The sequence below is a fragment of the Sus scrofa genome, chromosome 1, assembly GCF_000003025.6.
Source record: "Sus scrofa isolate TJ Tabasco breed Duroc chromosome 1, Sscrofa11.1, whole genome shotgun sequence".
Lineage (NCBI taxonomy): Eukaryota > Metazoa > Chordata > Mammalia > Artiodactyla > Suidae > Sus > Sus scrofa.
In genome coordinates this window covers 261058226-261086181 of record NC_010443.5, presented here as the reverse complement: position 1 = coordinate 261086181, position 27956 = coordinate 261058226, and the positions used below count along the sequence as shown (strand labels likewise).

The 27956-nt window shown below is 38.5% G+C and overlaps 1 protein-coding gene across 2 annotated transcripts in view; it reads left to right on the top strand.

The window, feature by feature from the left end:
* C5 (complement C5) overlaps positions 1–27956 on the top strand; it is a 93207-nt gene that overhangs the window by 2687 nt on the left and 62564 nt on the right. For both annotated transcript variants that reach the window (XM_021083557.1, NM_001001646.1), the window contains 9 exon segments: positions 1873–2065; positions 5839–6001; positions 11521–11591; positions 14805–14896; positions 18353–18435; positions 20708–20798; positions 22883–22997; positions 24564–24690; positions 27751–27866. In XM_021083557.1, coding sequence (XP_020939216.1) covers positions 1873–2065; positions 5839–6001; positions 11521–11591; positions 14805–14896; positions 18353–18435; positions 20708–20798; positions 22883–22997; positions 24564–24690; positions 27751–27866 — 1051 coding nt within the window.

Sequence of the window (27956 nt, the reverse complement as noted above, 5' to 3'; positions counted from 1 at the left end):
GCTCAGTGGGTTAAGGATGCAGCATTGCCACAAGCTGGGGTATAGGTCATGGATGTGGCTCAGAACCAGTGTTGCTGTGGCTGTGGCATAGGCCTGCAGCTATAGCTCCAGTTCGACCCCTGGCTCAGGAGCTTCTATATGCCACAGGTGTGGCTGTAAGATAAATAAATAAGCAAATCACATGAAAAAAAAAAAAAAACTGAGGGAACAGCCCACAGTTGAAAACACAGTTCGTTATCTTGACCTCAATTATGCACATAGCACTATGAGGCCTGAATATAAAGTCCTGCTTCATTCACTTTTAAGCCATGCGACCTTGGTCCAATTAACCTCTTACCACTTGTAAAATAGCAATAATAATAGTGTCTATGTCATTGTAAAGATTTAAAGTGTTGTATATAAAGCCCCAATACAGCTCATTATGGTTGTATGATTATCATTTTTTTTCTTTAAGGACCTCCATGAATACTTTCACTTTTTTGTGTGTGTCTTTTTTTTTTTTTTTTTTTTTTTTGTCTTTTTGCCTTTTCTAGAGCTGCTCCTGCGGCATATGGAGGTTCCCAGGCTAGGGGCCAAATTGGAGTTGTAGCCGCCAGCCTACACCAGAGCCACAGCAACTTGGGATCCGAGCTGCGTCTGTGACCTACACCACAGCTCCCGGCAACGCCGGATCCTTAACCCACTGAACAAGGCCAGGGATCGAACCACCACCTCATGGTTCCTAGTTGGATTCGTTGACCACTGCGCCACCACGGGAACTCCTACTTTCACTTCTAAATGCATTCCCTGGTTCACTGTTATTCTATCCTTTTCTTTAATAACTCACTAGAATAACACGATACTTCTAAGATTACTTCCTTTCAACTAATTCAGTGAAAGTAATGAATCTTAACATTTACTGAGTGCTTTAGTCTCAGAGAGGGTTAATGATTTTACCATGGCCACTTAACCAGCAGACAGCAGAGCTGGAATTCAACCACTGGTTGCTTTTTTTCTTCATTGGGTCAAAATATCGATCCTATATACCATTAGAAATCTTCTTTTGCTGCAGTAGCTCAAAGAAATTTCTATTACTACCTTTCTATTACTACCTTTCTACCTGTCTAGTTCTTTTCCTCAAGTCTTAATTCCAAGCTATTTCATCTGGGAAACTATGCTGAAATTATCATGGATCACAAATGTTGATTTAAAATATCATTTCAGGGAGTTCCTGTTGTGTCTCAGCGGAAACAAGCCTGGCCAGGATTAGTGAAGACGCAGGTTTGATCCCTGGACTTGATCAGTGGGTTAAAGAGGAAGTGTTGCTGTGAGCTGTGGTATTGGTCGCAGACATGGCTCGGATCTGGCATTGCTGTGGCTTTTGTGGCATAGGCCAGTGGCTACAGTTCCGATTCAACCCCTAGCCTGGGAATCTCCATATGCCGAGGGTGCGGCCCTCAGCAAGTAAAAAAATTTAAAAAATAATTTTTAAAAATCCTTTCAATTTGAGCAATCATGTCTATTTTATTTTATTTTATTTTTGTCTTTTGTCTTAGGGCCACACCCACAGCACATGTATGTTCCCAGGCTATGGGTCAAATTGGAGCTGTAGCTGCTGGCCTACACCACAGCCACAGCAACACCAGATCCAAGCTGTGTCTGTGACCTACACCACAGCTCACAGCAACACCAGATCCTTAACCCACTGAGCGAGGCCAGGGATCAAACCCACAAACTCATGGTTCCTAGTCAGATTTGTTTCTGCTGCGCCAACGACAGGAACTCCAGAAAAACATGCCTATTTTAAATTGAATCTCTCAAGTGAGATGAAAAAATCAGAAGTATAACAAAATATGTTACATAAAGATAACGGTCCTTTTCCTGTTTCAACAGGTATGTCATTTCAGCACCAAAAATATTACATGTTGGAGCAGCTGAAAATATTGTAGTTCAAGTTTATGGATACACTGAAGCATTTGCTGTAACAGTCTCTGTTAAAAGTTATCCTGACAAAAAAATTACTTACTCTTCAATGTATGTTATTTTATCCACCGAAAATAAATTCCAAAACTCTGCATTTTTAACAGTACGTATTTATCTTTCTGTTTCTTTATACATACAGAATATTCCCAATAAAATGTGTATGTTAGGATATTGATAACATAGAGATCTGATCATTTTTACCACTCTACCACTGTGTTATTATTGGATGGTATCAATCACTGATGATCATATAGGTGAAAAAAGAAAATTCTAAATAGGAGAGTTGTATCTGCTTTTTGAGTAATGCATTCACATTTTCAAGTTCCTATTGGAAAATAAAATTATACTAATGTGAACATATTTGGAAATGAATTGAAAGTACTTGTTTACTATGAAAATTACTATTGCAAACAAAATATGCAATATGCACATGCAGAAATATCAATATGTGTATTCATTTGTAATGCATTCCCTATAAAAACCCATAGTTGCTATTGGACATTGGAATTTGTTTAAATTCCAATATCCTCCAATTATAGCTTCTAAAACTAATACAACTATTAATTACTAAAGTGGATGGCTCTCATTTACAGCCATAGTTAATAGGAAAAAACCAACATGTATTAAATAATTTTTCCTTCTATTAAAATATTGTAGTATGGCTTGGTTAGAGAAGTACTTGTAACTCATTTCTTATTAACAATTATGATTTAAAAAAAAACTTTCAGAGTTCCCATTGTGGCTCAGTGGTAGATGAACCTGACTAGTGTCCATGGGGACGTGGGTTCAATCCCTGGCCTCACTCAGTGTGGGTTAAGGATCTAGCATTGCATTGAGCTGTGGTATGCGTCACAGATGCAGCTGGGATCTGATATTGCTGTGGCTGTGGCATAGGCTGTTGGCTATAGCTCTGACTGGACCCCTAGTCTGAGAACCTCTGTATGCCATGGGGGTGGCCCAAAAAAGACAAAAAAAAAAAAAAACTTTCAGGAGTTCCCACTGTGGCTCAGCAGGTTAAGAACCCAACATGGTATCCGTGAGGAGGCGAGTCAGATCCCTGGCTTCACTCAACTGGTTAAAGATCTGGCATTGCTGCAAGCTATAGCATAGGTCAAAAATGGGGCTGAGATCTGGTGTTGCTGTAGCTGTGATATAGGTCTGCAGTTGCAGCTCTGATTCAACCCCTGGTTCAGGAACTTCCATAGGCTGCAGGAGCAGCCATAAAAAGAAATATAAGCAAACAAACAAACAATAAATACCTTTCATACTTAGTGTTTATTTGCCCAAGTGAAAAATATTTTTTTTAATTCTGGTATAAATCCAAAAATAAAGAACCAGGAGTTCCCTCTGTGGCATAACGGGTTCAGCAGCATCTTGGGAGCACTGGTTTACAGGTTCAATCACTAGCCTGGCATAGTGGTGTTGCCACAGCTGCAGCTTAGGTTGTGACTGCTGCTCGGATCTGATAAGAGAACTCCATATGCCATAGGGTGGCCAAAAAATAAAGAACCAAAAAAAAAAAAAAAATCAAAGGTTACTATACCTGGAAAGGCCCCTGAGGTTCATTTAGACCATGTTTCTTTAATTATTTTTATTTATTTATTTATTTATTTATTTATTTATGCTTTTTACGGGTGCATCGACAGCATATGGAGTTTCTCAGGCTAGGGGTCAAATCGAAGCTATAGCTGGCAGCCTACGCCACAGCCACAGCAACACAGGATCTGAGCCATGTCTGCTACCTATACCACAGCTCACTGGCAACACCGGATCCTTAACCCACTGAGCGAGGCAGTGATCGAACCTGAAGCATTATGGTTCCTAGTCAGATTTCTTTCTACTTCGCCACGATGGAAACTCCATAGACCAGTGTTTCTTTAAAGTGATTTTTTGTGTGTCTGTCTTTTTAGGGCTGCACCTATGGCAAATGGAAGTTCCCAAGCTAGGGGTCGAATCAGAGCTATATTCTGCTGGCCTACACCACAGCCACATCAGCGCAGGATCCTTAACCCACTGAGAAAGGCCAGGGATCGAACCCATGTCCTCATGGATACTAGTCGGATTCATTATCACTGAGCCGCAAAGGGAACTCCTAAAGTGATTTCTTTATCAAGAAATTGAAATTTGAAATTTTCATAAAGAGCTTAAAATTAGAATTATATTGATATTTAAGATTTGGAATGTATTTTACAAATTTATTTTGATTTTATAGTAATATAAAAGTCATAAGCATGAAGATATTATGCTTACTTTTAGGTATGTACATATTTAAGTAACACGGGACTAAAAATAATTTTTTATTGTAGATAAAAATGCCTCCACTGAGAGGCCTCCAGAACCTCTAATCCTTTAAAAGGGGTCTGTATATTACTTAAGTTTTAGAAACATTGATCTAAATCAATTTTAACCAAATTTAGGAGTTCTTTTTTTTTTTTTTTTTTTTTTTTTGTCTTTTTGCTTTTTTCTAGGGCCGCTTCCACGACATATGGAGGTTCACAAGCTAGGGGTCAAATCGGAGCTGTAGCCTCTGGCCTACACCAGAGCCACAGCAACGCGGGATCCGAGCTGGTCTGCAACCTACACTACAGCTCCCGGCAACGCCGGATCTTTAACCCACAGAGCAAGGCCAGGGACCGAACCCACAACCTCATGGTTCCTAGTCGGATTCGTTAACCACTGCACCATGAAGGGAACTCCTACGAATTCTTTCATTCATTTTCTTGATGGTAAATTCTCTAACCTCTTAACAAATACTTCCACTTATTAGATTTATTAAGAAATAAAATTCATTTCCCAAAAGTTTTGTTTTCAGTAGCCACTCTTATCTGATGCCACTAGCCACATATGTGTGGCTGTTACCTTTAAATTTAAATCAATCAAATGCAACTAAAATTAAAAATTCAGTTCATCATTCATACTAGCCACATTTCGAGTGCTCTTACAGCCACAGGTGGCTGGTGGTACCGCATACTGAACAGCATAGATATAGATAGAGCATTTCCCTCATCATAGAAAGTACTGTTGAAGAGTGATGACCCAAATGGCTAATTGGAAAAGTAAAGTAGGGTGGGGAAATCATAAAAGTCAATGCATATCTGAAGCATTTAACTTTATCTTAACCTTACAGTGTATCTTTATTTGCTAATCATTTGACAATGTGCCAAGGTCTTTTCTTGGGTCCGCTGGTTGGAGCGGCAAACTTTATTGTAATGTCACACCTTTAACGAATCATTTGTTCTATAGTTTCTGTTTCCTTAAAATGGAGAAAGAACTTAGATGCTTGCAAAGTAATCTCAACGCAGAATTTTTATAGATTTTTGCTCTTTTCCAAATTTTTACAGTATTCTCACATACCTAGCTCCACATGGTTGGTTTTAGTGATTAACTTTCTCTCATCTTTCCAATGCCTAAATTTCCATAAAACACTTTTCTTTCTTCTATTACTTTTTATGTATCCGATGTGTATATCATGCAATGTAAAGTGGGTCATTACAATTACACAGACAAATTGGAAAACATGCAGTTCAACCCATCAGAACAGAAAGATGTAAATATAGTACAAAGTGTTTTGAACATCAGTCAGAATGTTGAACTGAGGGAATGAAGAGCATGGGCTAATCCAGCAAGCTGATGAAGTGAAAGTTTGAGAGAGCTTCTGTAGTAGTAGTTTTACTAAGCGCACATAAAATTTGGGAAGCACGGAAACAAAAATATTTTTAACTGCTCAAAGCTAAATGTTGACTATGATATTTGACATTGAAAGAAAGGCTTTGGGCAAAACTCCTTTACTATTTTGGCTTCTGTGCTACTTTTTCAATAACTTATTTTTAATCTTAAAATTATTATACTCTTTTCCATCAACATTGTCTTTTACAGATACAACCTAAACAATTGCTTGGAAAACCAAACTCAGTTTCACATGTGTATTTGGATATTGTATCAAAGCATTTTTCAAGATCAAAAAAAATTCCAGTAACCTATGATAATGGATTTCTCTTCATTCATACAGACAAACCTGTTTACACTCCACATCAGTCAGGTAGAGTATAGATGCTTCTTTCTCTGGGATGGCGTGGGCTGGGGACTGACACTATATTGTAGAGCTTTTTAATACTTGAATTTAAGTGGAGACACGTTTCCAACATGTTCAAAAGAGTCTCAAACCTCAATGATTTTTACTCTTATACATATCGTTTTAATGTTAAATGTATGCATAAATTGCTACATAAACAAATGTAATTTAAATTTAAATTTGATTTCAAATATAAAATTTAAATTCAAATTGAAATGGCAAAAAATTAACAATTACATTATGTGCCGCATCAGTTATTTCCATGTAGAAAAAAAGCTGTTTAAGAATTGTGATAGGGAGTTCCCATTGTGGTGCATAGGAAATGAATCTAAGAACCTTGAGGTTATGGGTTTGATCCTTAGCCTCACTCAGCAGCTTAAGGATCCAGCATTGCCCTGAGTTGTGGTGTAGGTCACAGACGAGGCTCGGATCTGGCGTTGCTGTGTCTGTGGCATAGGCTGGCAGCTACAACTCTGATGAGCCCCCTAGCCTAGGAACCTCCATATGCCATGGGTGTGACCCTAAAAAGACAAAAAAAAAAAAAAGAATTGTGATAGATAATTAACAAGGACCTACAGCACAGGGAAATCTACTTGATGTTCTGTAATAACCTATATGGGAAAAAAAGAGTGGATATATGCATATGTATAACTGATTCACTTTGCTGCACACCTGAAACTAACAGAACATTGTAAGCCAATTATACTCCAATAATACTTACAAAAAGAGAATTGTGAAATATAGTGTTAGGTTTTATTGTTAAACAAATATAAGATGTAATTGAAAATATAATTTTGGTAATGGGAAAATATAGAGCAATGTTCATAAAAAAATTCTATTACTTTGGAGATAATCCTCAAATTCAGAAAGCAAGTCAAATCAGATGTTTCAGAAAAAAAAAAACTAAATCACAGAAATACATGGATGTTAATTTTCTAAGGAGATATACCTCAAGAAAATTCCTATTAGAACATTGTTTCATGTTGGTGGTTTATCTGGTGGTTTATTCATTAGAAGAGGTAAGGGCAGGACAGCCAGTCAAAACTCTGTGATTGAAGAATGACTGGATTTATTCCCAATGAAACAAAAGTAAAACACAGAAAAGTGTGAATGCTGCCACAGGTGTTCACATGTCTGCAAAATCTTCGATTCCTCCATCTCTCCCTGTCACCATCAATAACGTTTGAGCACATCAGAGATGGCATTATGAGAGAACTATGCGTGGAAGAGAAAGGTTATACAGTTTCAATAATGACATTATTGGCGAAGGAAAGAAGGAAGGCAGGACCAGCAAGCTTTGTTGAATACTTTTCACATGGTACATACTTGCTAAATATTTGTTGATGATGATGGCAGTAGTGGGGTGGACCAGGCGTGCACCATTACCTTTTCAGCAGGAGCTCCTGTTATGATTGTCTCAGAAAGGAAAGGCCTAGAGAAATTCCCAGGCTAGGGGTTGAATCAGAGCTGCAGCTGCCGGCCTACATCACAGCCACAGCAACGCTGGATCTTTAACCCACTGGGGTATTGCTCTCAGCTTGGACAGAATAGCATTGTCAGAATAGTACTATCTCTCAACTCCAAGATGACTTGGTGTACATGGGGATAGTCTCTGACCATAAAGCTTAGGCTGTCTTAAATATCATACACAGAAACAAATATATCCTCACTCTTGTCTTCTTATATTACAGGATGCCTCACTAATTGGGTCCTGTTGACCCTACCTACTATTTGTTTGGGGTCCTCATCTTTGTCCAATTAGTAGCCTGATACCCAGAGCTTGGGACCTTTCTTAACTATCAAGGCTTTAAGAATAGCCTCATTTGTTATTTCTTTTTTTCTTTTTTCTTTTTTTCTTTTTTTTTTTTTTTGGTCTTTTTCGGGCCACACCTGCAACATTCAGAGGTTCTCAGGCTTGGGGTCCAGTTGGAGCTGTGGCCAATGGCCTGCACCATAGCCACAGCAACTCAGGATCCGAGCCATGTCTGCAACCTACACCACAGCTCATGGCAACACCAGATCCTTAACCCACTGATTGAGGCCAGGGATTGAACCCATATCCTCGTGAATGCTAGTTGGGTTCATTAACTGCTGAGCCACAAAGGGAACTTCTTATTTGCTATTTCTTCATCAGAACTTTACTATAAGAAAATGTGCTATCCTTATCTATTCTAATCATAGAGGAAAACTAAAGAACTTTCCTCTTTAAGATTGACTCATGATGGAGTTCCCCTCGGCTCAGCGGAAACAAATCTGACTAGCATCCATGAGGATACAGGTTCAATCCCTGGCCCTGTTCAGTGGGTTAAGGATCCAGCGTTACCATAATCTGTGGTGTAGGTCGCAGACATGGCTTGAATCTGACATTGCTGTGGCTATGGTATAGGCCAGTGGCTACAGCCCTGATTGGACCCCTAGCCTGGGAACCTCCACATGCCTTGGGTGCGGCCCTAAAAAAGACAAAAAAAAAAAAAAAAATTGACTCATTAGGAGTTCCGTCGTGGCTCAGCTGTAACAAACCCTACTAGGAGCCATCAGAATACATGTTCAATCCCTGGCCTTGCTCACTGGGTTAAGGATCTAGCGTTCCCATGAGCTCTGGTGTAGGTCGCAGATGTGGCTCGGATCCTGCATTATTGTGGTGTAGGCCAGCAGCTGTAGCTCCAGTTAGACCCCTGGCCTAGGAATTTCCATATGCTGAGGGTGCATCCCTAAAAAAAAAAAAAAAAAAAAAAAAAAAAAAAAAAAGATTGACTCATTAATAAGACGTAGTGAAGATTAGTGGTTAAAAGCACACTCTAGAGCCAAATTGTCTGGTTCAAATCCCAGTTTTTGTCTATTATTAGCTCTGTGACCCTGTGTGAGTTAATCTTTCTAAGCTCCATTTTCCTCATCTGTAAAATGGAGATAGATAATCATTGAACTTACCTCATAGAATTGTTGTGAGAGTTAAGTGAATTCACATCTGTAAGGCGCTTCAAACACTGCCTACCACAGAGTAAGCACTAGGAAAATATTTTCCACTATCATTTAATCAGTGGAGTAGCACAAAACCTTATTTATACAGAAGAAAAAGTAATTCCTTTCAAAACTGAAAACACCTTACTATTTACAGCTCTAATGTCCCAAACCACACACTCAATCTGAAGATCCTTGAGGGATTTTTCGTATACACATCTTTAGGATAGAGGCTTAAATCTTCAAGGCTTTATAGGATAAACGACTTCACAGTATTGACTAAAATCCTTCAATTTCACACAGCCTGTATCCTGCCTTCCTCTCCAACCTCTCTACCCACCATACTCCCCAATGGGATTTGCTTTTTCATACCATTTCCCCATCCATAGAAAGTCCTGTGTCCCTCTTCCTGATATATTCCTGTCTCTTCTCTGCCTTGTTAACTTTTACGTGTCATTCCATAAAGAGCAGCCTTCTCTGCTTCAAATGTCTCTTCTATACCCTCAGAAAGCCAGGCGGTGTCCTTTGTAGGTCTTTCCACCCCTGGAATTTTATGTTTACTTGTGCAGTCATATGTTTACCTCTCTCCTCCCCTCCTTTAGAGGACCTCCACGTCTGATTTGTCACCGCCATGTCATCTCTGTGCCTAGTATGGTATCTGCACATAAAAGGCATTCAATACATTTTTAAATTAACAAGCTATATCTTTAGTACAAAAAATTTATTGATCTTGCCTTGATAATAGCATTGCTGCAAAGACAAGATTAATTTTCTCACTTCACACAAGATAAGTTAGAAAGTGGACAGGTAGTAGCCATGGAAATAATAAAAATGAAATAAAAATAAAAAATATGTATTGATTAGTTATTATGTCCCAAGCTATACAAAAGCTTTGTCTTATTTAGTTTCAGGAGCCAATACTAGCAATCTTATTTTACAGATGTGGGAACTAAGTTCTAGCGGGATTAAGCATCCTGCTCAGGGTCACTTTAGGAAGTGGCAGAGGCAGAAGTGAAATATGTGTTTTGAACTCTACAGCCTAAGCTCTTAACTTTTGTGGCATACTGCCTATGACAGCATCCCAGTGATGCTCAGGCCTGGACCAGTTGTGTCCATAAGGCAGAAGGGAGGACTCGAGGGGTGAGGGAAAGGGAACAGCAGAGTGGGGGGATTTACTGAGCATTTTGCTTTGATGTTATGGTCTTAGTGAAACCAATTTTAGAGTACTGAATGTGTGGCTTCTTATGTAGAGTTTTACATAATACTGACGCTTTAAAAAGTTTATGGCACCAGTTCAGTTTTATTTTGTGGTAAGAATTTTGGCCAAGAAATTATTTGAGCATTGGTAAAATTCTAGAGAAACTAGCATAGGTCATTGGAAGAAACTAGATTAGCATGTCTCAAGCAGCTCTGAGTTAAAAGTGATGTACTTGTTTTAGAAGCAGGGATCTATTAACTGATGGAAAGAAATGGAGGAGAACTAATCATTATTGGGTCCCTGCCATTATTCTTTTAACAATGAGAGAACAATTGTAGGATCTGGCTCAATAAATGCAACAAAACCATGCAATTCAAAGCTGGCTTTAATAACAAGAGATAATGTGGGGCCTTTTTATGAGAATGTATAATGTCTAAATCAAACTACCTAATTTGCCATTGAAATCTTCAACTCTAATATGACAGAATTCATTGTTTTCCCATATAACTGTGTGGTAGACATCACTATTTTGCTACTATGAAATCGTTGATAAACATTGACTTAATTATAGATATAACTAATTTTGTACTACTATATTTGTTCCCAAAAAGGTGTATTAAATATATTTTAATAAAGTGAACTATAAATTCACTGGAAATAGTTTTGGATTTTTTTTTTTTTTTTGGTCTTTTCTAGGGCTGCACCTGCAGCGTATGGAGGTTCCCAGGCTAGGGGGAGTCTAATAGGAGCTGTAGTGGCAGGCCTATGCCAGAGCCACAGCAACACCAGATCAGAGCTGCGTCAGTGACCTACACCACATCTCACAGCAACGCCAGATCCTTAACCCACTGAGTGAGGCCAGGGATCGAACCAGCAACCTCATGGTTCCTAGTCAGATTCGTTAGCCACTGAGCCATGATGGGAACTCCCTGGCCTTGCTCAGTGGGTTAAGGATCCGGCATTGCTGTGAGCTGTGGTGTAGGTTGCCGACACAGCTCTGATCTGGTGTTGCTGTGGCTCTGACGTAGGCTGGTGGCTATAGCTCCGATTAGACCCCTAGCCTGGGAACCTCCACATGCTGCAGGTGCAGCCCTAAAAAAAAAAAAAGAAATAGTTCTCTAAAGGAATCCAAGAGGATTCTTTTTAAGAGGAAAAAATTTTAGTAATGTATGTCTATATACTAACTTTTTCTTTCTTCTTAATATGGATTTGTGTGTATTGACTATTGAATTTTTAAAATGAGGATCATCTCTTTTAAGGCTGATTATTGTAAAAAATCAAAATACCCTGTGCTTAGCAAAATTTTTAACAATATCAATTATTCTTGCAGTGAAGGTTAGAGTTTATTCACTGAATGATGAATTGAAGCCAGCCAAAAGAGAAACAGTCTTAACTTTCATAGTAAGTATGTTATTTATTTAAATAATAACTTATCTTTAGGATAAGATACATTTTTCCGTAACCCTGCCCTAACATCATAGTAACTCATTCATGCTCAGAAAGTGGTTATTAAACACTTTCTGTGAGTAGAACATTGTAGGTCTATACCTCTGCAATAGACATATGTAAAAAGTTCATGAAAATGAAATCTCAACAAGTTATGATTTTGAACTAAATCATTTAAATACATTCTTCATGTTTTTTTCTTAAAGAATACCAATCAATCACTAAGAATTAATTGTCTATTACATATGAAATTTTTTATTTGAGTGATACAAGATAAAGAATTACAATCAGCGGCACTCACAAGGAATTTGGAGTTTAGTAACTAACATACCAACACATGAAAAATAGTGCTAAAAATCTTTTAGCAGCTATTATTAGCTTTCCACCAGCCATTACGCATACACAGATAACATGCACATGTGCAATAAACTCCCATGGTCTTCCCAGTTTGTGTGACAGCACTACAAAGTTTTGTATGGAAATACCTGCTCACCTATTAACTGTAGGTGTATTGGATAATTGTCCTTTTATACTATAGGCTGTAGCATCTTTTCTCTTATTCAAAAAAACCCAAAAAACAAACAAAACCCCCAAAATACTCCCCCCCACACACAAGTGAAATTATACTAGGAATAACTTTGAATCCTTTATAACTCACAAAAATTATAAACTTTTCACAAACTTTAACATCTGACTATTTTATAATGAATTACTTGAGAAACATTGGAGTTTTCTAAGAGAGTGGTGGATAACTATTGATATAGACTGTAAACTCCAGGAATCCAGAAAAGAGATCAGAGAAACCAAGGGAAGCTTCAAGGAGGAAGTGAGGTTTGACCTGGGCCTGGAACAATGAGTGGAATTTGGACATGTAATTAAGAAGTTGGAGGATTGTTAGCAAAGAAATGACAGAGATCAGAGACTGAGAAGTGAGTGGGATAGGACAAGAAGAAATCAATCTGACTCAGGAACAGAGGCATCCTTGGGAACAGGAGGGAAGATTTGGAAGTTACGTCAAGGCTAGGGACTTGGATGACCAGACCCAGAAGTTAAGACTTCATGTGCAGTTTGTAGGGAGCCACTGCAGAATTCCTGCAGGGGACTTGGACAAAGGAAGGAAGAAGAATGTAGCCATGAGTGTTGCTACAGGGGAAGTGAAGGTGTGTGGAGCCAGGGAAACCCACTTTGGGCTGCTGCAGAAATCTAGATGTAGGGGGAGGTGTGGTATTGGCAGCAGAGAAAATGCAGAGAGAGGCCTCTCAGACCGCTTGAATGAGAAGAGGAAAGGATGAGGATCATTGACACAAGCGAGGAAGCTGCTTTATAAAACTGAGGATAAATATCAGACCCTAAAGCAAATTTACCAGTATATAACCATGGGTCTGCATGGGCTGAGTTGTCTTAAAGCTGTGCGTCTTTTCCTTTGGAACCCAAGGTTTAGGAGAATGGATTTGCATAACTGAGTAGATACTAGAGAAGAAAACCAAACTAGAGTACAAACCAAACAAATTATACAGTAGGACAAATGACATTTGAACTCAGAGGGAAGAATAAATGGAAGTAAGAGTGAGGGATGATATAAACCTTTTCTGGAATAGAATACTAGGTAGAACCTTCTGCTAGGTTTCAGTGAAATATAGATCATAGCTTTAAAAAAAATAATGGAAGAACTTTCCATGTAAGAAATAGCATGAGATGAGCTATGGCCTGTGTGACAGGAAGAAGAAATGAAGACAGTGAATAAATTGACTGATGTGGGAGGTCTGGAAGAGAGGTAAGGAGAGGCAGTGTCAGCTCAAATGTCCTTTCTCATAATTGTAAAGTACTAGAGAATGCGAACAGATCCCACCTCCTGCCCGTGGTTGAACTTGAGTGATGTAGAATCCCGGCTGCACACAACAGAGTGAATGTCAGCCTTCCTGTGGAAAAGCTGCCCCAGGAAGAGAGAACTGAGGACTCTGATGCCAGAGCAGAGGGAGTCAGGCTGCAGGAAATGTCCTGAAAACAGTACTTGAGAGATATCATCTTAGAATGAATAACCATGTATGATGGGCTACAGGGATGAAAAACAGCTCGGCTTCTAATTCTTGTTCAAAAGAGTCCTTCATAACTCAAAAAATACCTTAAGAAGTTCCCATCGTGGTGCAGGAGAAACGAATCTGACTAGGAACTGTGAGGTTGTGGGTTCAATCCCTGGCCTTGCTCAGTGGGTTAAGAATCCAGCGTTGCCGTGAGCTGTGGTATAGGTCGCAGACTTGGCTCGGATCTGGCATTGCTGTGGCTTTGGCATAGGCCGGCAGCTACAGCTCAGATTAGACCCCTAGCCTGGGAACCTCCATATGATTCAGCTGCAGCCCTGAAAAGACCAGGAAGAAAAAAAAAAAAAACTTAAGATTCCCACCATGTATTTCACAGTCATAGCATATGGTGGTAAATTTTTGGGTTAAGAACAAAATGGACCTCCGTGTGTAGTCCATGGAGAGTTTAACAAACAAACAAACAAAAAACCCAAAAAAACTCATTTCAATAATTTTCAAACCTATGCACAAAAGGAAGTCTATGGGAAAGCTTTCAAGTTTACTTCACCATTTTTGGTGTTTTGTCAAGCTCAAAATCTCTATATTCTGTAGTTATAAAATGTGTAGTTAATAAATGAATTTTATAGCATGTTTGTTTTGGGAAACTTCAAATAGATATAAAATTTGTATTTGAATATTTATAAAGCAAGTAAGTTCCTGTTTGTTTCATTATAATAGCAGTTGTCAGATTTCTTTTTTAAACTCATTCAATAGAGAATTGAGTCTCTTCTAGATAACTGAGACTAGAATATCCTTTCTTTGTTTCTTTGTTTGTTTATTTCTTTCTTTCTTTCTTTTCCTTCCTTCCTTTCTTCCTTCCTTTCTTTTTCGGGGGGGTGGGTTTGTTTGGGGTTTTTTTTTTTTTTTTTTTTTTGGCAAGGCAGGAAATGGAAGAAAGTCCAAAAAGAGGGAGGAAGGAGGTTTAAATGAACCACGTTTGCCTTTCACAACATTTAAACTATATTCCCCTGTATTTAGTTTGAAGAGATGGATATTAGTAAATATTTCTGTAGGTCAAAGACATGTATATAATCAGTTAGTTTTCAAAATGTGATTTATGTGCTTTGAAATTGTTTGTTTTTATTCAAAGGATCCCCAAGGATCAGAAGTTGAAGTTCTAGAAGAAAATGATTATACTGGAATTATCTCTTTTCCTGACTTCAAGATTCCATCTAATCCTAAGTATTTTAAAGTATTTGTTAATAAAGTTTTCTCTAAAAAGCACATCTGGAACTTCTGGTTGTGAGGTAGATAACCAGTCAAATGGAGCCACCTAGTGTTAGCAAAGAAAGTAGAAGTGAAAGAAAATGAAGTAGAAGTTTAATGAGAAGCTAGGCTCAGTTTCTCAAAAAAATAACAATAATGATAATAATTTAAAAATAGAACTTAACTCCCACTAATTCCTGCCAATTATCTTTACATATAGAAATTAAAGTTTGAAGAGTTCCCACTGTGGCTCAGTGGGTTAAGAATCTGACTACAGCAGCTCAGGTTACTGAAGAGGGAGGGGTTAGATCCCCAGCCCAGCACAGTAGGTTAAAGGATCCAGCATTGCCACAACTGCGACTCAGATTCAGTACCTGGTCTGGGAACTTCCGTATGCTGTGGGTGCAGCGATAAACAATTTTTAAAAATAAAATAAAATGTGCCTCAGTAGGTTAAAAACCCAACTGGTATCTGTAAGTATGTGGGTTTGATCCCTAGCCTCACTCAGTGGGTTAAGGATCTGGAGTTGCCACAAGCTGCAGCATAGGTCACAGATGTGACTTGGATACAGCATTGCCATGGCTGTGGCAAAGGCTGGCAGCTGCAGCTCCAATTCAACACCTAGCCTGGGAACTTCCATATGCCATGGGTATGGCCCTAAAAAGGAAATAAAATAAAATTTGGAAGAGGCAAAAAATAGTCCCTGGGCCTTTTTTTCACCCATCAAAACCATCAACCCTCCACCCTTCAATGACTATAATAGACTGTCAGTCTAAAAGGCTGATGTTGTTCCATGCCTTGCTCTGAAAGTTATACAAGTACTGGTCCTCTGTAGCCTTTATTGCATAGACTACCAGAAAGCAGATTTCAAGAGGGAGGATATAATTAGAGTCATTTCCTCCATTTGGCCTCATGTTAAAGGATTAAGATCATGTTTAAGCAGAACCCAATCTGATAAAAAATTTAATGAACATATTCCGGGTATGTGCAAAGTACAATGGGAATGAGAAGTTTAAAACAGAAATAAAGAATCCATAATCCCTGCCTCTGAGGAACTTAGAGTAGGATGAAGAAGATAACTGCACCTGTAAATGGCTCTAATATCACTTGAAAGAAAAATTTTTTGTAGTCTTTTTTTTTTTCTTTTTGTGGCCACACCTATGGCATATGAAATTTCCTGGGCTAGGGGTCCAATTGGAGCTGCAGCTGAGACCTACGCCACAGCCATGGCAACACTGGATCTGAGCTACATTTGGGACCTACACTACAAGCTTGCAACAACCCCAAGTAGGACCTACAACCTCACTGAGAATATGCTGAATTCTTAACCCTCTGAGCCACAGTGGGAACACCTAATGGTCATTTTTGCTCTGCCCTCTAGAAGGGAGTTTGTACTTAATCCACTATACTAAAGATTTTCTAGAAATTTGGATGAAATTGGGGGATTTAAATAAATTTGGATAATTTTAAAATATTACCTGCTCTATAGCCCAGAATTGATCTGATTATTGTACAACTATTATCATTTGTCCAACTTCATCTTCTGCATTTGCTCCATGACTGATTATTTCAGCCCTAAGTAGCTTCCCATGACCAATAATTTCCTACTCCAATACCTTTGCATGTGCTATTCCCTCTGCTGAGACTGGCTTCCTCTTTCTTTAGGACAAATGCTAAAGATAAATGATTCCCTTTCAAAGAGGCCAACCCTGAATGCACGATCTGATGTAGTCCCTCTCTCCCTTTTACTCTACTTGTTTATTTTCTTCATGGCACTTATCTCAATATTTTAAGTATTTATTTATTAATTTACTTGCCTTATTCTCCACTAGACTGTAAGCCCCTTGAGGACAGGGGTCTTGTCTGTATTGGTCACTGTAGTATCCTCTGCACTTCAACATAACAGGCCCTTGATAACTTTCTTTGGGTTCATGATGATGATGGTGATGATGATAACAATAATATTAAACTTCATTGATTGCATAATCAATATGCAAGAGAGATATTATTTTTCCTGTTTTACAAATGAAGCTAAATAATTTGCCCACGTTCAATCTGCTAGTAATTGGAAAAGTAGGAATTTGAATTCCCTGGACTAGTAACTCTGGGAAGACAGGATCTCTTCTATCTTCTTAACTTTTTATCTCCAGTTCTTAGTAGATATTTTTGAATGAAGATTTTTTTTTCCCAGGCTAGGGGTGGAATCGGAATTGCAGTCACAGCAACATGGGATCTGAGCCACATCTGTGACCTATACCACAGCTCATGGCAACACCAGATACCAGGAATCAGACCCGTATCCTCATTGATACTAATCGGGTTCATTACTGCTGAGCCACAACAGAAACTCCTGAATGAATATTGTTAATTAAACTCAGATTATTTTCCTCTTTAAACAAACCATATTTTGTCCCCAACCATAATTTCATTTATGTGAAGTATGAATTTTATCATCTGGATAGGCTTGACCTATATATATGTTTCTAGAGACATCATTATGGAATTTTTTTACTACAGTGTGGATTTTAGTATTATGTTAATATAATTAAGCTCCAAGGTTAGTAAATTCTCAAGTATCATAAACTCTTCAAATCAAAGCTATTATACTAAGGAGTTCCTGTCATGGCTCAGTGGTTATCGAAACTGACTAGCGTCAGTCAGTTATCGAAACTGACTAGTGTCCATGAGGATGTGGGTTCGATCCCTGGCCTTGCTCAGTGGGTTAAGGATCTGGCGTTGCTGTGAGCTGTGGCATCATAGGTCGCAGACACGGCTCGGATCCTGCATTGCTGTGGCTGTGGCATAATCCAGCAGCTGTAGCTCCAATTCAACTCCTAGCCCGGGAACCTCCATATGCTGTGGGTGCAGCCCTAAAAAGACAAAAAAAAAAAAAAAAAAGACCAAAAAAACCCCCCAAATCATTATACTAAGATAACATACCTTAACAAATCACAATGTATGAAAAACTAATTATCAAACAATTTCTATTATTTGAAAATGCTCAATTATTTTTGCTTATTGCTTTAAAATCTGTCACAAAAAAAACAAAACCCCACAACCCACTTCATAGGTTATATACATCTTTACTTTTCCCTCTTTAAAACAGGAATTGATTAGATTTGGGGGATTGGATTAAAAAAAATTTTTTTTTGTCTTTTTATGGCTGCACCCATGGCATATGGAGGTTTCCAGACTAGGGGTTGAACTGGAGCTGTAGCTTCCCGCCTGCACTACAGCCACAGATATGAGCTGCATCTTCGACCTGCACCACAGCCATGGCAATGCCGGATCCTTAACCCACTGAGTGAGGCCAGGGATCGAACCTGCATCCTCATGGATGCTAGTCAGATTAGTTTCTGCTGAGCCACGATGGGAACTCCTGAATTAAAATATTTGATAACTTCTGTAACTTTCAATATTTTGTTTCCATAGATATGGTGTTTGGACAATTCAAGCTAAGTATAGAGAAGACTTCTCAACAACTGGAACTGCATATTTTGAAATTAAAGAATATGGTAATTTCTCATAATTAAAAGTTTACCTATAAAGAGTTAATGTTTTTACAATAATTCATTTCATGATTGCAGTTAATGCAAAATCACTCCTAGATGAAGATGAGGCAATTTGCTGGCATGGATAGAAGTGCTGGTAGAAGGGGAGGGAGGAGTGCAGGCTGTCCTAATGCATAGGCTCTAGATTTAGCTGCCTTTCTTAATTTTGACAAGCAGAGCAACTTCTCTGGACTTGTCTTCCTCATAGAACCCCAAGAAACCTCGTCCCCAGAGGATTTAATGTCCTTTGCAGAATTATGATTTTAGGAGAAACTTAAATAATCAGTTCAGGTGAGTGGAACCCAGTAAGATTAACAGATGATTTACTCAATTCATTACAACCAATTATTGACAACAAGAACATTTGGATTTCCTTGCTCCTAGTCCAGTGCTATTTTTTTTCTGGATCACAAAAACAGTAAGATATTCTTATTTTTAAGTCAATCATAATGGACTAATAATTAACCTATAAATAGTTTAATCTTTCTGTTTCTTGTAGTTGTTTACTGGAGTATTTGTGTGCTCTGGTATCACATTTAACTTTCTTTTGCTTGACCTCATTTTTTTAATTCCCCAGGAGATACATAATAATATGGCAAATAAATACACAAATTTTAACAATTAACAAATAAATAGTGGCAAAGTAAATTTGTTACAATGAAACTCGATTTTAAAGGTTATAGGCTCTAAATAACATATAATCCTAAAGGATCCCCCTTCCCCCAAGTGTTTGTGCTGCTTCTATATATATCTAAAATCCATTTGCCTCTTATTATCTGCAGCTACCATCAATTTCAACACCAGACTCCATCCTGGACTGCTGCAAAAAACCCCTAATTGTTATCTCTGCTTCCAAACTATTCTCACTTGGTATTAGTCAAAACAGTTTTGAAATGTTTTGAAATGTCATGGTGTTTCACTATTGAAAAATCCCCAGTACTTCCTCATTCCTTCCTCCTCTTCAGCCTCATTTATACTCCTCCAGTAATGGTGACTTTGCATATGATGTTCCATCTGCCTACTACTATGATGTTTCCCCTTCCTCTTGTCTAGCCCATTCCTACTCACCTTTCAAGTCACAGCTGAAAATGCATTTATTCAGTGATATTTTCCCTGAATTCTCTTTCCCAGGAAGGATTCCCTATAATATTTACATCAGTTTTCATATCTGTTGTTTAGGTGTTTATGTGTGTAATTATTTGCTTATGCTTGTTTTCCCTGCTAGACTATGAGCTCACTAAGGGCAGGGTTTGTGTTTGTCTCGTTTACTGGTATATTCCTGTTGGTAGGAATATACAGACTACATGGCAAGTATACTGGATGAAAGAATGAAATATTTTCCTCTTTTTCATATCTGCCTTGATCTTTAATAACATAGGAACACAGCCCAGAGCAACAAATTGCATTGCTCTTTTACTTCTGTTTTTCCCTATCTAGAAAACATATAAGCTGTATCTCAAACCAACTATATCACTTATTCTCGTATGCAAATCTTTGTCTACAATATCAAGGTCATATAATCATCCAATTTTCTACTAACTGTTGTGCAGCTTAATAGAACTAGAATCTGTAAGCCTTAGTACAAAATCTGATTTAGTATAAAGAGAAGACAGTGCAATTTTGACAAGGGAAATTGTTTTCTCTTGGGCAATAAAGATACCAAAGAGATGGAAAAAAAAAAAAAAAGAATTCCTTCCTTTCTGCCCTAATGTTTAACTTTGCACAAAAATTTTTTTTTGTAGCTAATTGTAAGCTCTCTCTTCTTGGCTAAAGTGAGAGTTTTATGTAGGAATTTGGAGACTGGATGGATTTTTGTCTACTAGACAAAAAAGAAAATGTAAATAAGCAAGAATTTTCTTTTTCCATTTTTAATTTAATAAACATCTGTTGAGCATATATTATTTTTATAACTTATGAGAAGGATGCGGGGGGAGCATATAAAATAGTCTTTTTTATTTCAAGGAGCCCATCCTCTTGTGGAGGAGATAATCAACTGACTATAATAAGTGCTGAAATCAAAGTACGAAGTACTTCTAGTACGTAGAGGATGGATTGACCTCTGATTGGTAGAGTGGGAGGCTTCCCAAAATATTGCTGTTGATGATGATAATGATGACAGAGTGGATTTTGTGTTAATGTCACAGCTTATCCAACTATACCAGAAAGTACAGTTGGTTGCTAAGCTTTAAAGGCTACTCTAATTTAAATGGTAATGTTGCCTTTTTTTTTTTTTCAGTGTTGCCACATTTTTCTGTCTCAATAGAACCAGAAAATAATTTCATTGGTTATAAAGATTTTAATGACTTTGAAATTACTGTAAAAGCAAGGTAAGGAAATCTTTTTTTTTTTTCTTTTCTTTTTTTTTTTTTTTTTCCAGAATATCCAGCTAAACCGAGTGCCAACTCTGGTGATATTTGCCCAGAGTGAGATCTGTGATTTTTTTCTCCAGCTTTATTGAGATGTAATTGCCGTACGAAAGTGTACAAATTTGAGATGTACAATGTGTTGAGTTGATAAATTTATATATTGATGAGATTTGTGATGTTTGGAAATGTCTGCTATAAATTTGGAACTGACTGAGAAGATATCATGTTTATAGTATATTTGCTTATATTGATTTCAGCAGAACCTGATTTTATCTTTGTTGGTTATTCACTAGCAGAAAAAAAAAATTCCTGTCGATTTAAGTTTAAAGTATATGTTTAGGAACCAGTATGACCTAGAACATTGGGACTGTGATATTAAGCCTTCACTTCTTCATTCTTAATGGCTTAATCAGCCAATTAATGCTGCATAACTACTCCAAGGCCCATTGCCTTAAAACCACAACCATTTATGTGTCAGCTGGACATTTCTGCTGAACTGGGCTCAACAGATGTCAATGAAAGTAGCCTATTGCCTGCAATCAGTTGGCAGGTCACCTGAGGGCCATCTGGTCTAGAGAGGTCTTAATTGTATGCCTAAGCAGTTGGCTGGCAGTTGACTGAAGCTGCAAGGATGACTGGACCATGTGTTTTTGTCATCAACCAACCAGATAGCATGTGCAGCAGCAGTGCTCAAAGAGAGAAAATGGGAGCATAAAAGTCCTCTGAGTCCTATGCTCGGGACTGGCACATCATTACTTCCACCACATTCTTTTATCCAAAGCAAACTGCAAAACTAGCCCAAAGGAATTGGACTTCCTTCACACCCTTTGCAAGCACGGAGCTGCAAACATGGTAGATACATTTGGGAGGCAGAGAAGTGGGGTTAGTTTTGCAAGCAATCTACCATCTAAAAATGACAATATGTGTAGTTATTAATAATAACCAATTTACATAATAATATGTCAGGCACTTTTCAAAGCACTCTGTATATATTAGCTTATTTAATCTTTATGAAAACTCCATGATATAAATACTGTTATTATCCCCACATTACAAATAGAAAAACAGAGGTTCATAAATATTAAGCAATTTACCCAAGATTGTACAGCTAATATGTCATATGGCCTCTTTGGTTCCAGAATCCATGACCTCAAATGCTACCCTATACTGCCTCTCTTACTAGCATTTATACCTCAGAGTGTTTATCACTTAATATAAACCAACATAAAAGCCTTGCTTGACAGAGAATTATAGAAGAATTAAAACTTCTTTTAATGGACTTTGTTGTTGTTGTTCAAACTATGAATAAGGAAAGTTAGCTTTTGCTATAGTATTTACTATGCAGGAAATTCTCTTTATTCTTGTTTTAACTCTACAGTAAGGAAATATGCAATTAGAATTTTTAAAAAGAACTTATAATACTGTGAGATTGGACATGCTGCTTTTAAAAATGTAAAAGAAAATAGAGAGCAGCTCCCCACTGGTATCAAAATCATTGAAGAAGTAATGTGTCCTGTAAGCAAGGGCCCAGACCTAACTCTTTCAATCTCCTCAAGTTTTTTTTTGTTTGTTTGTTTGTTTTTTTGTCTTTTTGCTATTTCTTGGGCCGCTCCCGCGGCATATGGAGTTTCCCAGGCTAGGGGTCTAATCGGAGCTGTAGCTGCCAGCCTATGCCAGAGCCACAGCAACTCGGGATCTGAGCCGTGTCTGCAACCTACACCACAGCTCACGGCAACGCCGGATCGTTAACCCACTGAGCAAGGGCAGGGATCGAACCCGCAGCCTCATGGTTCCTAGTCGGATTCGTTAACCACTGCGCCACGACGGGAACTCCTCAAGCTCAGTTTTTTCATCTAGCATGTAGTAATAAATTCTGTACTTTGGCTTTATTATTGCAGCTTTATGAGCATGAAACGTAATAGTGGAGGAAAGACACTTTAAAGTGTGTCAAGCGCTTTATGTAACTTAAAATTGTTACATTTTATCCAGATTTAATTATTGTAAGCATGTTAGCCAAACAATTTTGTGCTGTGATTGTTTGACAGATATTTTTATAATAAAGTCGTCAGTGAAGCTGATGTTTATATGTTTTTTGGAATAAGAGAAGATTTAAAAGACGAGCAAAAAGTAATGATGCAAAAAGCAATGCGGAACACAATGGTAAGACGTTCACTTGTACCTAAAGATACACCATGAATGCTAGAGATGGAAAGTTACGTCAAAATCATCTAGTCCAATCCCTCATTTTATATAGGTGTGGGAATTGAAGCTTAAAAGCCCTCCATTGGCTTCTCACTATCCTTAGGATCGAGTTCACTTTCCTTAGCATCAGTCCTCCTCACCAACCCATCTCTCCCTTTCTTCTCCCTTGTACCGGTCACTCCAGTTTCTTAAACTTACCTCTTGCCTCCAGGTCTCTGCAGAGCTGCTCCTTCTGCCTGGGATGCTCTCTCCCTTTGTGCCCTCTTGTCTCCTCTTTGCCTGGCTAATTCCTTCTTATTCTTTGTCTCAACATCAACACCCTTTCTACTCCCTCAGCCTTGAGCCACTCTTAGTAGGGCGTATTCTATACTTTATTGCATTGGTTCTCAACCAAGGATGGGCTTTACCCCCAAGGGGACATTTGGCGATGTCCAGAGACCATTTGTGGTTGTCACAGCTGGGGAAGGGGATGATCCAGGGACTTGGTGGGTGAAGGCCAGGGATGCTGTGAAACTCCTTCAGAGCAGTGCCCCACAATAAGGAATTATCCTGTCCAAATGTCAATACTGCTGAGACTGAGAAACCCTTCTTACTGGAATGGTTTATTTATTTCTTTATCAGTCTATCCCTGAAACTCTTCATGGGTCTGAATCATTCCCATTATATGCCCAGAGCCAAGCTGGTTCCTGGCAAATAGTAGGTGCTCTAGAAAAATTTATAAGTGAAAGAATTCACAATGAACTCACTGGACAGTTATTGGTCCGTGGTTAAGGGCTAGTGGTTGCTAGGGCTCAGAGTAGAGCCCTGGTCCCCTTTTCCCTGGTTCAGTGTTCTTTATACTGCAGAGGTTAAGGGCTCATGTCATTTTGCTCACTGCTGCATATTCACATAATTGTATCAGTTACTTAGTCTTTGCTTTTTCAAAAGGCAATTTTATTTCTTTAAGATATAAGTTAAACCTCTTTTTAATGGAAGATTCCAAGTTAGACTGAGATTTAAAGCTACATAAGACAAACCCTCACCTCAAATTACTCAATTTCAGAAGGAAAAATAAGGCAAAATCTATTTTACTGTTGTGGCTAATAATTAAATAATATCATATAACTTAACTCCATATCCCTTTACTTACTGTGTGTTTTTAAATAGATATTTCACTATGTAAGCAGCAAAGTGCAAATTAAAGATCATAAAACCTCATAAATTCAGTGAAGAGCAAAAGTAAGCTGAGAGGCCTGGAAATATGATGATGACTCAGGGATTGGAAGAAGGCGTCTTTGTCAGTTAGTACGAAAAGGACCTGTGGAAGCAAGTGATGCTTACAACTCTTCTGTGTCTATAATTCTAAACAAATATATTAGAAAATGACATTCTGGGCTTATTGGTGGACTCAGGTATTCACTTTAGTGGCGACGATAAAGCATTCCTCTGATACTTCAATTGAGAGGGTAGTAAAGGCATATTTTGTTCATTTTTCCTTATAAATTCTTGTCTAAAATAACTCTTTTGTTTTCCCCCCTTAAAAAGTTGATAAATGGAATTGCTAAAGTCACATTTAACTCTGAAACAGCAATTAAAGAATTGTCCTATGACAGTCTAGAAGATTTGAACAACAAGTACCTTTATATTGGTGTGACAGTCATAGAGTCTACAGGTGAGTTTTTTTTTTTTTTTTAACTTTCTCTTGGGAAATATTTAGAAAGTACATTAAAAGTATAAATGATTTCTACAGGTTTTTCACATTTTACTTTCTTTCATAGTTAAATTTTATTTTTTACATTATTAAAAACCAAGGCTAGAGTATAGCTCTGACACTCTCTAGTCATTGGGTCCCTATTGCCTCAATGGCAAAAAATGAGATAACACCTGCCCGTTTGATATTCCCAGTGGCTCTGCAGCCTATCTGGTTTGAACATCTGGCATCCCAATTTTCTCACCTGGTAAGAAGCAAAATCAAGAGACCATGTATAAAAAATGTTTGAGGAGTTCCAGTTGTGGCTCAGCAGTTAACGAACCCGACTAGTATCCATGAGGATGAGGGTTTGATTCCTGGCCTCACTCAGTGGGTTAAAGATCCGCCGTTGCCTCGAGCTGTGGTGTATGTAGCAGACACAGCTTAGATCCCACATTGCTTTGGCTGTGGTGTTGGCTGGCAGCTACCGCTCTGATTCAACCCCTGGCCTGGGAACCTCCATATGCCCCAGGTGCCATCTTAAAAAAACATTTTTTTCTTTTTTTCTTTTTTTTTTTTTTTTGCCTTTTTGCCATTTCTTGGGCCGCTCCCGTAGCATGTAGAGGTTCCCAGGCTAGGGGTTGAATCGGAGCTGTAGCCGCCAGCCTATGCCAGAGCCACAGCAACACGGGATCAAGCCGCGTCTGCAACCTACACCACAGCTCACGGCAACGCCCGATCCTTAATCCACTGAGCAAGGCCAGGGATCGAACCCACAACCTCATGGTTCCTAGTCAGATTCGTTAACCACTGAGCCACGATGGGAACTCCCCTAAACTCTTTTTTTTTTTTTTTTCTGTCGTTTTTGCCTTTTCTAGGGCCGCTCTTGCGGCATATGGAGGTTCCCAGGCTAGGGGTCTAATCCGAGCTGTAGCTGCCGGCCTATACTACAGCCACAGCAATGCAAGATCCGAGCTGCATCTGCGACCTACACCCCAGCTCACGGCAATGCCCAATCCTTAATCCACTGAGCGAGGCCAGGGATCGAACCTGCAACCTCATGGCTCCTAGTTGGATTCGTTCCACTGAGCCACGATGGGAACTCCAGAAAAATGTTTTGATAAACTACTATGCAAGTGAAAATTACTGCTACTATCATTGTTTTCACCCCTTAGCTGTACAACGATAGGTTGAACTAAGTGCATCCTAAAGCCCTTGTCTTCTACAATAGGCAATAATTCTATCTAAAATTGGAGGTAACAATGTTTCTAAAATGGATTCAGTAATAGTAGATACCTCATAGGGTTTTGCTGAGGATCAAAGTGTCTGTATACCCAAAGAACTTAAAACAGCTCCTCCTTCGCCTTCCTCTCCCCCCTTCCCTCTTGACCTCACCTCTCCCCCCTTCTTCTCTCCACCAGCTTCTTTCTTACACTTCTTAACATCTTGTCTAGGACTCTTAATTCCCACTCCAATAGTTTTTAATTGTTATTAATTATTATTCCAAATTGGGTTAATTTGTCTTTCTTCTGATATGTCTTGATTACTAATATTCTTTGTGTTTTCAGGTCTATATTGAACCCCCAACTAACCTTGAACAAATAATTTAACTACACTGAGTATTTTTTTTTTCAGTAAAATGACTGTTAGACCAGATGATTCCTAAGTCCCTTTCCACCTCTTTAAATTTGTCCTTCAAAGGTAGCAGAATGAAGAATTGAGCTATTTATCAAGTTATTGAGCTCTTTGTATATACATCAGATGCTCAATAGACATGGGAGAATGATGGTGACTTTATATACTCCTGTCCTGGTTATTGTTTTTGACATTTTTTTTCCATTTTCTGGTAACACCTGCAGTATATGGAAGTTCCTGGGCTAGGGGTCAGATTGGAGTTGGAGCTATAGGCCTATACCACAGCCATAGCAACGCTTGGATACAAGCCACATCTGTGACCCACACTGCAGCTTGTGGCAATGCCAGATCCTTAACCCACTGGGCCACAACAGGAAATCCTTGATGTTATTTTAATGTTTCTTTTTTATTTATATTTTTCTCAATTTATTTCAAATAAATTCAGTTTAAGCAATATTTATTAGATACTGAAAGAGTGCTGCTAAACATGCAGGCTTACAAATGTTAATGATGCATAATCCCAAGATTTAAGTGGCTTACAAACTAGCATCAGCTATAAGACAAGGAAACAAAGAACTCTGTTACAAGAAGGAATTCCATATGTGCTCTAAACAAAGTACTTAATGCTACTAAAAAGTCATCTTCAGAAGAAGATGAGTTCCTAGATGATTGTTGAGCAATCAAGAATGGTGTCCTGAAGATGACTGGTCTTGTCTTGAAAGATAAGTAGGGTGTTGAGTCAGGAATGATAGGCAGGATGAAGTGGGACACCCTTCTTAAAGGGGACATGCCAAGGATGGGGAATGAAGCTTGATCTTCGAGAATGGCAGATTATTCCATTGGCTGAAGTAGAGGATATATATGTAGGGAATTAGGAATCTAATATTAGAAAAGAGTTTGGGGATACTAGAGCTTAGGTTATATTTTAGCTAAACGGTAACATTGTTGGGGTCTTGCCAGTTCTCTCTACCTCAAACTCTCCTCTCCATTTCTCTCCATATCCTTGCGCTCTGAAAGTGAACTGCCTGTGAGGCTTAGTCTCTAACCTACCCCTTCCTTCGCTCCCTAATCCCTTATACATATTTAACTGAAACTCAGGTCACTGGCAAAAAGTGGCATCCCTTCCTTGATGAATGCCTCCTCGGTCCAATCCTTTTTATTGCTCGGCTTCCACAAGAGCCATCTCTACACACAAGCCTTGTGTGTAAGGCTTTGGAAATGCCTGAGAAGAGTTTAGACTCTTCTCTGCATTGCTGCTCTGAACCACAAGACCCATATCCTCTTTGCTATTGGTAAACAAATGAGTGCAGGAATGGGGTGAATGAATAAGTCTGTGCAGACAAAATAGCTCCCCACACAGGTCAGTACACTCCTAAAAATTCAACATAATCATTGTCGTTTCTTTAGGTGGATTTTCTGAAGAGGCAGAAATTCCTGGCATCAAATACGTCCTTTCTCCCTACAAACTGAATTTGGTTGCTACTCCTCTTTTTGTGAAACCTGGGATTCCATATTCTATCAAGGTAGATGAGGGGGTGGAAAACTGCTGAATGTGATTGTCTTTTCTGAAAATATGGGGTCAGCAAACAGGGGAAAGATGACAGAGAGGCAAA